Below are 13,068 nucleotides of genomic sequence, written 5' to 3'. Positions count from 1 at the left end.
GCTGAGTATGTGCAGCTCACTGCCAGTTGCACCATTTCCAAATCTCTATTACTTGTGCTGATGCTCTAAAAGCAGTTCAAGGCAAAATAAGCTTAACTCACAGATTCAGGCTTGAGTTTTTGCAGGGTATGGTATCAGAAAAACATCTTTTTCCCCCTCTAAACTATGAAAATTTCACACAAAATTACTAAAAACCTAGAACTTTCTGAACCTACAGAGCCATCTGCACTATAACCCTTCTTCAAGCTTGGCCCCTCATGAAATACATGCTTCAAGGCATCCCAACTTCCTTCCAGGCCTGACATTTCATTAAAGGTCACCTGTACTTGGCAATAGGCTGTTGCTTGTCCCTTGAGTGGTCACTAAGACATATGTCTCTGCATTTCTCAGAATAAAAAGAGCAATTCATTTAACTTCCATGTTTCAAGACATTTTAATGTTTGGTTTGATTTGTGTCCATTCACAATAGTCCTTTTTGGGTTTAAAGACTAGACTACCTCTGAGTCAGTTGCAGTTCTATCTGATTAAATTTGAAAAAAATATTGATTAAAAAGATGAACAAAATCACAGTTACTTTTGACACAGAACATGAAATAGCATTCACTTAGGGCCTGCCTTTAGATGCACATAGGATCCAGTTGCAAACTCTAGCTTGTTAGGGCTGAGGCAGCAGTAAAAGCCAGATTGTGTAAAAAGAAGATTGTGAGGTGTTTAGTACCTGCTATTAGTGACAGATCACTGTTGAGTTGTCCTCCTACCAGTCATCCCATTTAGAATATTTGCTATCCACTCTCTCTTTGTGACACTTGGGCATCAGTTTATGAGCTCTTTTGTGGACTCAGTGTTTGTGGAAAAGTTTTGAGACAGAGCACTTCAGAAAACCTGATCTCAGCCATTTACTCCAATGAGCTCAGCCTGATTAACCATTCCCATTTGGTACAAAGGCTACATTCCTCTCCATGGACAGGAATATTGCTAATCTGATGTTGTGTCAGCCACTGCTGGCTCTGTGCATGCATCAGTTGTGCCCAAATGCAGTGTGCAGTCTTGCATCCCACACCGTTTCCTTCCTTGGATGTGCTGACGTGGAGTTTTTTAAGCAATGCACTTTCTTCTTTCAGATTCTGTAATGAGAACAATCCATGTCCATTACCGATTTTTTGGTCTTCCTGGGGACCCTGGAATAAATGTAGCGTGAATTGTGGTGGAGGGATTCATTCAAGGCAGAGGTCCTGTGAAAATGGAAACACATGTCCAGGCTGTGCTGTGGTATGTATTATTTACTGACATTGCATGAGGGGCACCTATTGACAGTAGCATTGGGGAATGTGGTATTTAGTTTCTCTCTCCATTGTGGTTTTATTTCTCAAGCAAGAAGAAAATGCTATCCTCAGTTTTTTTCTGCAGAGAATGCTGAAATGAACTTGGAAACAGAGGGGTGGCAGATTTAGGGACAAACTTGTATACAATGCTTTTCCTTAGGCCTCTGTAGGCTGATATCAAGTCCTTTACCTGAAAGCTCTAGACATGTTCTTTTCTTCTGTCCCACTCCCAGGGATGATCCTGCTGAGTCAAGGAGGCCACACAAACATCAAAAATGAGTTGCACTGTCACACTTGAGTAAACTACAGGTCCAACATCCCATTTGCTCTCTTTACTTTCCCATTGCTGTTCCGACAGCTGTTTCATGCAGCCATTTTAGTTGGTTGTGTGGGGCTTCATTTTGGTGTAAGCAAGTTTGATCTGGAACCTCCCGTTTCTTACCAAGATATTTGGCATTTACAGTAGAATCATGAAGTCCTGAAGCATTACATTTCTTCCCCTCTACCAGAAGAGGGTTGTTTATTTAGTTAATTTAAATCAAGAACACAAATGTTTCTCGCTGGAATTCTTCCCATTAGTGATGAGAATTGTAAAACCCTCGAATCTCCCCATTCCCAGCCAGCCAGAATGCTGTCTGTGCTCAATGGCTGCTCTAGACCAAGGATGGCAAATGGTTCATAACCTTCACTAGAGAGTTTGAAAAGCCAACCAAACAAAAATAGCTGTAAAATATCTACTCTAAACCCTACTATTAAAAATAAAATTATAAACTTTCAAGGAATAGACCTTACTGACATTTTGTCCTCTTGAGGCTTCTCTAGGCTGACCCGAGAAGAGCATCTCAGGGTCAGAGCAGAAAGCTTGTTTGCTGTTATTATTATCTCTTGCCTGAATTATTCTCCTGCTGATAATGAACCAGGCTGTTGAAGCCCCACAGGACTTTGAGTCAGCAAAGAAACACAAACCTGAGGGAGACATAAAAATAGCAAGCACAGTTTACCCTTGAGGTCCACCTATGTAGCACACTGCCTCCATAATCACCACATTTTATTCCTGTGAGGTCAGATAAGGTGGATGGGGATTGTTTGAGATCCAGAGAGTACCCCCGTTATTTTCTGAAGTGTAAATAAGCCTCTGCCAGTTAGGCTGCTGCTGTTTAATAAGTAAGGAAGGAGTGGTTTTCCTTCTTGGCAGGAATACAAGACCTGCAACCCAGAGAGCTGCCCAGAGGTGCGCAGGAACACCCCCTGGACCCCGTGGATGCCTGTCAACATCACCCAGAACGGGGCCCGCCAGGAGCAGCGCTTCCGCTACACGTGCCGGGCCCAGCTGTCCGACCCCCACGAGCTGCAGTTCGGGAGGAAGAAAACCGAGAGTCGCTTCTGCCCCAACGATGGCTCCGCAGTGTGTGACACTGACTGTACGTCCTGCCAGCTCACAGGGACCGTGGGGCAGGCCTGGGTGGGGTGGTGGAAGGAGAATGCTCTTGGAACAACAAGCCCCTGACTGTGGCTGTAGTAGTGTCCACATGTACGACTGGTGTCACTGCAGAGTGGCAGGGATGGGGAGTGCCCCGTGACACGGATATACAGACATGAGCTCTGTGCTTATGGCAGTGTATAGATTTGTTCTTGCTCCTGCTAGGCTGCCCCAAAGACAACAGGCGAGTAATGAGGGTGTAAAGAAGAGAAGAGCTGTTCTCAGGACAGCGTGTCTTTTCTTTCTCCCCTTGCACACTGTCACTCAGGTTGTTCCCTGCAGGACTGCTGTGATGCAAGGCAGCATCTTGAGGGCACAGCCTGGATTGCCACAATTTGCTGCCCAGGGAGGTGATTTATCAAGGTTACCAGCAGACTCAGCTTGTATGTGTACAAATTTCTTTTTCTGTCTAGTTTAGCTGTAGCTCTGGGGAAAAAAAACCCTCTTGCCAAGGGCTTTCAACAGAAACTATTCTGCAGGGCACATAGATCCTGATTTTATTCATGAGCTGAGCCCCTTTTTAAAAGCTCAATAAATGATTAATTTGTGATCTTATGGTATCTTGTTTGTTTTCCTTGAAGCTCTTGTTGATGACCTCCTCAAGACTGGTAAGACCTCTGCACGGATTATCAATGGGGGCTGGTCCTTTTGGGGGGCCTGGTCTTCCTGCTCCAGGGATTGTGAGCTGGGCTTTAGAATCAGGAAGAGAACATGCACAAACCCTGAACCTAAAAATGGTGGCTTGCCCTGTGTGGGGTCAGCGATGGAGTACCAAGACTGCAATCCTCACCCCTGCCCAGGTAACCATGATCACCTTCCTGCATGAAATTCAGAGGTGTTTTCCGAAATCTTAGTGGTAGAGCAACAACAACAACCACAAAATCAGTATTTCTAAGCTGCCTTCTTTTTTTCTTTTATTTTTAATTTGGGGGACTTTTCCTTATGTTTTTTAAAGTTATTGTAATGACCCACATATGTTATCTTTAGTGCTGACTTAGGTTTCACCTTGGCTCAGAGGGTAACACAGCCACATCCTCTAGAGGAAGTGGTATGGTGGCTTGTAGCAATCCTTTGCTTCAGGAAGGTTTGATGCTCCATCCAGTGGAGGGCATCATGGTGCATCTGCTCCATGATGAGAAGGCAGACTTAATAAATGTGGCTTAATACTGTATAGAGATGCTTGATGTGGTGGTTCTTCTTGTGAACACTTATTTCTTCCCCCTCTCCTGCTTACGTATTGTTCTTGCGATGGGCATCTACTCTTGACATCAGTTACCATTTCCTGCACAGCCAGCAGGGAGTATTCTTGCCTGGTTTCCTGGTTTTCGAGTTTGTCCTCATGTTTATGTTGCACTCCTGGTCCAGAATAGTAGTAATAGACCATTGACAACTGTATTCTCTCTCACTTATCCTTCTCCTTGCTCTGTAATAACTGTCTAAAGTAAATTTAAGTGATCTTACACAAATTACCTTGCCTCTTTGCAGTTCCAGCAATTATCTACCTCTGGCAATATAGTTTGAGGCCTACACTTGAAAATGCTCTATTATAGTCGTACTATTATGATTCTAAAATTCAATACAAAGATAAAATTCAAATGCAGATATGATCAGAATGTGCAGCAAGAGTATAACAGGAGTGCCAAATATTGCACTCTATGGCCTATAAAAAGGAAATAACTCTAGCACTATAAAGGCAGCTATTAGTACTATTTTGGAAGCTCTCAGTGGCTTTTTCACTAATGTCTGTGCCCCTTTTCTGTGCTGTTTTCTCCCCTCAGACACTCTGATGTTTTACAATCTGTTCTGAGTGCATGATTACTATTTATCCGTGTCTCCCTCCTTCCCTGCCTCACTCAATGTGTATACACAAATCCTGGGTTTATTTTGCTCTAAGTCATCAGGTTATTATCTTCTGAATTAATGGCATGTGGACCTGCAAACCAGGCAGTTTAGTGGGTGGGGGGCGGGGGATTCAGGGATCTTAAGTACCTCCCTAGTTTTATAATTAAACTCTTATGGGGTTATGCTTAGATCATAGAGTGGTTTGGGTTGGAAGGGACCTTTTAAAGGTCACCTAGTTCAGTGCCCTTGCAATGAGCAGGGTCAATAAATAAAGCCTCTGAGTTGCTGTTTCCTGAAGGTTGGAACAAGAGGACTTGGGCCTCCCACAGAAAGGTGCCATATAAGCTCAACTTCTGTGCTACAGCGCTTTTTTCCCAAGTAAATCTGCTGTTGCTATGAAGTTTCAGGAGACAATATAGTAGTCGTTGTTGTAGTAATGGTAATAATAATAATAATAGTAATAATAATAATAGTAGTAGTAGCAGGAATGCTGTTTCATAAAAAGGAAAGGAAGAGACTGGAGTAGAATGTTTCAGTGAATGACTACAACAAAGAATAGTTTCTGGTTTTGGCACTTTATGATGCAGAGTCTTTTTCTGCATAGATTTCATTCTGCATCCACAGAGTGAAGTGGATTTGTACTTTCTCTTCATGTGAAATTCTTTTTGTCAGGCCCAAATGTCCTGGGGTGCAGGAAACTGCTAGCTAGTGTGGGCAGGGTGGATGCGCAAGGTGAGACACTGGGGATCTCCAGCTTTGTCACAGTGAGAGGAGTAACCAGTGGCCTCTACCTGTCTGTGCTTTTCAATATCCTCCAGTGAAAGGCTCGTGGTCTTGCTGGACTCCCTGGTCTCACTGCTCAGCCACCTGTGGGGGTGGGCACTACCAGCGCACACGGACCTGCACCAACCCAGCTCCGTCCAGCGGGGAGGACATCTGCATTGGGCTGCACACCGAGGAGGCCCTCTGCAACACGCACCCCTGCCAAGGTAGCTGCTCCTCATCCCTGCTCCAGCTGGCTTTCAGGCTGGTGGGAGCAAGGCACAGCTGCAAAATGTTTAAAAAACAGATCAGAAACACCACCAGTTACAAGTTTTTTGGTCATTTATTTGATGTCTGTTGAGCCAGAGGATAAGGAGCCATCCCAGTATCAACTACAGTGAAACCCCTTCCTCTTTGTGTGCTCACTGGCCCTTGCTCTAGCATTCTGGTGCCGGTCAAGCAAAATTTTGCTAATGGTTGATGCCTTTCAAGTAATGGAAAAAGCAGGAGCATGGTTCTTCAATGTGGAAGTTGACCTGACAAACAAAAGGAGTCATGAGGCAGCAATCTGTACAATTGCTGAAGGACAGTCCTTCCTTTTTGTTTCACAGACAACAGATCAGCATGTGCTACAACTCAGAGGATAGGGTTTAGACTTGTGCTGGTTTTGAACTACCATTGTGTATTTCTGATCCAGTGCAGGCTGACTCCTGTCCTTACCTCAGCAAAACTCTGTGAGCGCTCTAATTTGTGCTGGCTGCTTGAGGTATCTTTGGGAGGCCATATCAAAGCTTGGAGGTCTTGGTGCAATGTTGCCCCACCCTGATCCTTGTATGTCTTTGACCAGAGAGCTGATATAGGAGCTTTTAAGACAACTTTGTTCTGTGCAGTGCTCCACCAAGGGTTAGTTTAGTCCACATTAGGAGAACTACAACCTGACAAGTAGGGTGCAATGCTTGCACTGAGAAAATTAAATCCACTAAGGGCCCATGGAAAAGATGTGTGAGAGAGGCCCAGGCCAGGATCTGGGATCCTTCAGCAGGGGAGAAGTCTGCTATCTACAAAGCATCCTCTTCCCTCTTGGTGATGCTGTGTGTGTGTTTTCCTGCCCCTGGATTGCAGGTGGCTGGTCAGAGTGGTCAGAGTGGAGCCTGTGCAATGAAGAGGGCATCCAGTACCGCAGCCGCTACTGTGAGGTGCACAGCCCGGACTCTTCCCAGTGCGTCGGAAACAGCACTCAGTACCAGGAGTGCCTGTACAATGAAATTCCTGGTATGTACTGTGTCATCCAGGAGGGCAGGGTGGGCCAGTTCGGGAGAGCAGCTCATGCCTGGACTGTCAAACTAGGCTGAGATTTTCTCTATTAAAAACTGGGCTTGGATGCATCTAGAAAAACAAGGAAATAGATAAATGTTATAAATTCCCTTGTGGCAGGCATGGGATAAATGGCTTTCCCTTAAGCAGCTTAGCATTTCTTTTAAACAGAATTACCTTGATCCATAACGAATAACTAGTGTTGCTTCACCTGAATTGAAGCTTTTAAATTTGTATGGTTTGTCTTAGGCTGGGTTATAAAAATTGTCTCTGTTCTCAGTATGCATATGGGCAACAGAAGGCCGTTGATTTCAGGTATCCAAAAAGCATCCCAAAAGAGATAAGAATTACGGTGAGGCAGATGCAGAAAATTGGGGTATGAAGGTGGGAGATTAATCTAGGGTCTAACAGAGCAACACTGTTGATGGACAGATGGTCATCAGCATATTCCACCCTGTGCTTTCTGGAAATTGAATCTCTCAGGCAAATATCTGATATAGGTCTAGACTGAATAATGCCTTTCCACATGTTCTTTTTTTTGGATCACATTGCACTGACTTAAAAATCTGACATCTCTAGGCAATGGTATTCTTTTTCATGGTTTTTTCAGCTAACATCTTTTCCCTAAATTGAAGAAGCTAAAGAGTGATCAGGTAACGGAACTGGAATTATAAGATCTTCGGAGAGGTTTTGTTGCATGTGTTTCAAACCATGAGCATATAATTCAATCTAGAGAGACTCTCAGCTTGCTGCAGAACATATGAGCACCTTCTTGTGTCTGAAACACAAAGGGTTTAATTACTTGAAGAAATAAAGGGATGGCAAAATTATAACTTTCTCCAATCTTCTTTTCTTTGTTTAGTGATCCTGCCAGCCTCCAGCATCGATGAGAGCACGAACTGTGGAGGTAGGTTACCACTAACTATATATCTTATTTTTATCTTAACCTGACTTCTTTTCTCCCTGTGCAGTATCAACCAAACCATTAATCTATGCAGCTCATATCCCACTGATAGCCTTAATTCCACTGGAGTCTTGCTGTCTGAGTCAGACTGGAGGACTGTATCTCATGTCCACTTGTCAGGTCCAAGACTTTTGTTTATTTGGAAGTTTGGGTTGGCCACTGAGGGTCATTAATTACTAGAGAGCAATTGCTTGTGTCTCTCTACCTCCAGGGTAAATGGTTCAGGTGGAAGAAAGGGTTATTCCCCATTCACCACTGTAAGCCTCCAGCTGTTTGGAGGCAGGTGTTTTTAAATAACCCATAAAGATTTCAGTGAACAGAGTCTCTTAAACAGATCCTTTGCTGATATAGGATGAGATTAGAGGTTTATACTTAACCTCCAAGCACTTCCTTTCATTCAAGTTCTCATCTCTCACAGAAACTGTGTCTCCTTTCTATATGTAACATGGAAAGGTCCAGCCATTAGAGTCACTTTTCCACTGCCCTGGGAACCCCTATGATAAAAATGCAGACTGAAGAAAATGGCAGGTTCCTTTAATGTTTTAAAATGCTAGTTTCACACTAATGGCCATGCCAATTCCTGCTAGCGTCACATCCCTGCTTTACTGAAATCTAGATGATCTTCAGGCTGCCAAAATCTCTTCTCCCTGTAGAGATCATGGCAAAAACAGGCATGCCACCTGTGGCATGGAAATGTGGCTTCTCAGTTTGCAACTGAGGGCAATCAATGCAATTAAGATTTCAGCTCCTGCAATGTAACATCTGGCTTCCTGCATCACTCCTCCCACAGAGGGTGCAATGGTTCTGCTTTGATTCCAGGACCCCTTGCTATAGCTTGCACTCTGCTGTTATGCACTGTACCCACATTTCCTTCTTTTTCCACCACCACTGTGTTTGCTGTTGCTATCTACATTTTTCCATAGCTAATATTATTTATTAATGTAGTGTTCTACAATATTTGGCAAAGAAGCCAATCAATAGAAATTCTGTTGATGCATCTCAGAAAATCTATATTTTCAAAGTCATGAACCAGAAAGCTTTCCCCTGGGGACTCACATGTGGCAAACAAAATAATATTATTTTTCCCCCCCTAAGATACAGCCAAAACTCATTTGAAAAATCAGATGGGTGTTTCAAAGGTGAGAGAGAAATAGAAGAGAGCTTTATGTTGTGACTTGCAAATGTGGCAGTGAAATGAAACATTCACTGCAATATAAGCAAATCTGGGCAGGAGGAGAATGTGGCAGCATGTCATGTGGCTTTACTGAACACAGTTGCATATTCTATGTTTTAGGTCTCATGAGTGATGCAAAACAGGCAAAGGTTTTTAGAAAGGAAATTTATTTTTTAAAAAGTCTAGTGACATTCAGTAGGAAATTATAGTATTTCTGCTGGGTTTTTTTGGACCATCATCCAAAACAATAGAAAATGGTAATCTTGCAATGGAATTTTATAATGTGGTTTGAAAAATAAATCTAGCTCATCAGTTTAATAAATTCTGAATGGTCCCTACTGTAATTATGATTGAAGTGCATTACTTTGCTGTAGAATTCTACTGGTTTTGTTCTTTTTAAAATCAGAAGGATATTTTTAAACGAGAGATTAGACGAGAGCCATTGACTAATGGGAAGAATCTGCTATTTGAAAAACATATCACTTAAAATGTAAGATGGCACCAAAAAACTGCACACCGTGATCAGACTAAGAATGAGCCTCATTTAAAGCCAGTCTCTGAGCAGCCCCATTTCTCTGCACACAGTCAAGTCAACACAGCAGTCTGTCCAAATGAATTGGCTTTTTAAGTGTTAAGGGAAATTTACCGCTGCAGTAGCCACTGAGGCGATGTAACTGACCCAGGGATAGCTGCCCTGGGGCCAGCAGTCCGGGGGTCCCCTCGGGCTCTAGGGCCTCCGTCATTCCTGTTTGAAAGATGGCAGAGCAAAGGCAGAGGAAAGGCAGAAGCATTTGGAATCAAACAGCTGATTCCTTTCTGTATAGTCCCCCCTGCACATAACAAGATACAACAGGGTCATAAAGTTTTGCCATCCCATAATGCCTCTGGTTGCTTTTATACCTTGGTGGCTCTAATGGTCGCTGCTGTTGGTTCTGTTATCAGAGATCTGGTGGTGGTGTGTTTTACTGTGAGGTGTGAGACTCAGTGAGGTGCCGGAGGAATGAGGAGTGCTGTTTGACTTTGCCTTCCCCCTCCAGTCAGAGCTGTGAGTTAGGTGCTTGCCAGTGTGTGGGATGCCCAGCTACAGCTCCTTCCAGAGCTCAGTGCTGGCCTTGAAGGGTGCTGTTGCAATCCCACATGGAGAGATCTCTGCAGGAGGCTTTTATAGTCCACACCTGCCTGCAACTGATTTCCTATCTCTGCAATTTGCTGAGAAAGCCAACAAAGAAGTGTTTTTCAAGCACTGTTCCCCTTTCTTTTGTCCACTTTATCTTTCCTGTTCTCCAGAGGACCTCTATTTCACTGTTAGCCCCATAAATACACCTCAGAGGTAACGCAGACCAACTAAGGCAATGCCATCCCATGAATAAGCAAGAGTACTGAGCACACTTGGATTACAAGGGGGAGGAATGTGTATCTCCCCCACCCCACACACAGTCCCATAGGCATTTTGGGCAGCCGACAAAAAGTGCTTTTCCCTCCCTTCCTTCCCCTTCAGAGAAACACTGAGCATTTTTATCCCCTTATTTCCATGACACGCACATGCTTTGGAATGCATTAATGTGCATTGTTTTTATGGCTCATTTCTTTAGCTGTCAGCTTAACATAATGTTTAGTTTCAATATCAATAGAGGGGAGAGAGGAGAGACAGGGAGGGAGCTTTGAGAAAACAATGCATGAACCTGTTAAACTGCACAAGGCAGAGCTGCAGTGGGGAGACCGATTTGCAGGGAGATTATGTCAGTTTATGTTAGAACGTAAGACTCTGGCTTCAACAGCTTATTAATGTTGATCCCGAGATGTCACTGCTCTGATTTGCACCTGTGGTCTTGTCAGGGGAGGGAAAAGGGCTGTTCTTTAAAAATAGCATCTCTTGTCATTTCCCTTGCAGGTTTTAGTCTCATCCATCTGATTGCCACTGGGGTCTCCTGTTTCTTCGGCTCCAGCCTGTTAACATTTGTGATTTACGTGTATTGCCAGCGCTGCCAGAGGCAGTCTCAGGAGTCCACTGTTATCCACCCAACCACTCCCAACCATCTCCATTACAAGGGCAACACAACCCCCAAGAATGAGAAGTACACCCCTATGGAGTTCAAGGTAGGGTACTTGAGGAGAAATACCACAAACAGCTTGATACTGCCTAAATAAATTCTGTATTCATATCATGTTTTGAACTGGGTAGGTCTGTGTTTCTGTGCCCAGCTGATGGCATTATACATGGGGTTGAAAGGGCATTTAGCTGTGCTGTCACAAAGGGGTTAAAAAGCCTCATTACTGCAGTGGGATTTTGTTCTGTTTCACAGTCCTGATGAATGCCAGTCTGGCAAGTACATACCAAGATACTCCAGCCCATTCTGACTATTGAATGTATACAAATTGTCCTCTAAAAAAATCAGTAAGAGTTCAGTTCAGTGCATTGTTAGTGCATGGTAAGAGGAAATGGAGGGGAGGAAGAATAAAAATGGAAACTTCATTGCACAAATAGCTGGGAAAATGTGCATTGGTAGAATGAGATTTTGGAAATTCTTTGGTGACTGCCAAATTGGAGTGAATGAGAAAGCAGAGAGGGTTTTGCCCCCCTCTATCAGTACTGGACAGAAACTTACCCCAGGCAGCTGTGCAGAATTCAGTGACAGTAGCAGAGTGGGGAGCTGAAGCCTGTAGGAGATGAGTGCTGAAGTGGCATGTGTTGTTGGCATGTTGGCTTGCTAAAGTGAGCATGGCCCATTATCAGAGCAGATAGGACCCAGGGTGCTGCAGACAATACCCTGAGACTGGACTTAAGCATCAGCCTCCTGGTGAAGCGTGGGATCAGAGCAGTGAGCGGTGGCAAGGGTGGAGGGGCTTCATGTTCCTCCTTCACAGGACGAACAGCCTGCCTAGGGTCACTTGAACAGTGTGGAGCATGATTTGGGACAGGAACACAAGCCAGAAGGAAGCCCTGCAGCTGCTTGTTTCTTCGTACAGCTACGTGCTGTTGACATTTTGATTGGCTGCCTCTGCTGGTCTGGCCTGGCTTCTCACTGAGACCCAACAATAAGATCAGTGGTGGGACTGTTGCCACAGTCTAAACTCCCTGGGTGTTGAGGACTGTTTCTAAGTAGGAATTGGGAAATGCTGGGCACAGTACAGCTCCTGATACATAGCTATGATTTGCAGTGTGAATGCATATCAGAAATAAGAGCTTGCATCAAATAATTTGAGAAGGGTCAGTGTTGTTTTGCTGTTTTAAAGGAATACAGTTTGAGCTAGAAAATAACTGACCAGTGTGGTAATAAAAATGTGGTGAAATCCTTGCTGGGCATTGCAGCCTCTCAGAGGATACTGCTGCCTATAAATGCAGTCTCAAAAACACATTTGCTAGCAAGCTTAAGGCTACAGTTGCATACAGTTTAATAAGAGTCCAGCATCATAATGCAAGTCAGCATAGATTTGTGGAAAGTAAATCATGTCAAGAAAATTGGATTCCTTTTTTAAATTAAATAAATATTGATCTAGATAGGAGGGAAGCAGCAGACATATTGGGATTTTCAGAGACTTTTAACAAAGTTTCATGGGATGCATTATTCTACACACTCTGCATATACAGGTTCAGTAATAAATTATTAGGACAGGTAAAGAGCAGGGACTTGATCTTGGAAGCATCAAACTTCCAAGTAATCCTTTCAGTTATGGGAGCTGCTGTGGCAAAGTCAAGACCCAGATTAAAAAGGCTTGCAGAAATAAAGAAATGAGCAAGAGTATTCCCTTGTTTCTTATAAAGCAAACAATAAAGAAAAGACACAAATTTATTTTTGTGGCCAAAAGCAGGTAGTTAGAGGGCTGGATTTGTGTTAACATTTTCTTTATGATTTATACTGTGCTATCATGGGTTATCAGATGATGCTAAAATAGGCAGAATGGTTAAAATTTAGAAGGATGAGGTTGTTCACAGAACGATCTTGATCAATTGGGTAAATGGGTTATGAAATGCACTATGTCTATGTCAAGTGGTGCAGTGAAGTAGAAGTAATAACAAAGCTAAGCAAAGTTTAAAATAGCAGCAGATTAGTTAATGTGGTGTCAGGAGGGAGTTGACCTCTTTGATAGATCCATCTCTGAATATTTGATCTAGTGTATAGTAACAGTGAGCAGCTGTTAGAGTCTTCTTTCGAGGGACATAAAGAGCTTAGGCATTAGATCAAGGTTTGAAAAGTCTGGTTTATTTAAA

At 43.4% G+C, this 13,068-nt stretch overlaps 1 protein-coding gene across 1 annotated transcript in view; it reads left to right on the top strand.

Moving 5' to 3' along the window:
- SEMA5B (semaphorin 5B) overlaps window positions 1–13,068 on the top strand; it is a 189,960-nt gene that overhangs the window by 160,328 nt on the left and 16,564 nt on the right. Inside the window, exons 16-22 of the mRNA XM_066553378.1 lie at window positions 1,122–1,269; window positions 2,518–2,743; window positions 3,384–3,602; window positions 5,463–5,633; window positions 6,529–6,678; window positions 7,583–7,627; window positions 10,750–10,955. Of these exons, the coding sequence (XP_066409475.1) occupies window positions 1,122–1,269; window positions 2,518–2,743; window positions 3,384–3,602; window positions 5,463–5,633; window positions 6,529–6,678; window positions 7,583–7,627; window positions 10,750–10,955 (1,165 nt within the window). The remainder of the gene's footprint in view (window positions 1–1,121; window positions 1,270–2,517; window positions 2,744–3,383; window positions 3,603–5,462; window positions 5,634–6,528; window positions 6,679–7,582; window positions 7,628–10,749; window positions 10,956–13,068) is intronic.

Source organism: Molothrus aeneus, chromosome 7, assembly GCF_037042795.1.
Source record: "Molothrus aeneus isolate 106 chromosome 7, BPBGC_Maene_1.0, whole genome shotgun sequence".
Classification (NCBI taxonomy): Eukaryota; Metazoa; Chordata; class Aves; order Passeriformes; family Icteridae; genus Molothrus; species Molothrus aeneus.
Note: the sequence above shows the minus strand (reverse complement) of the source record. Positions and strands in the feature narration are given on the sequence as shown.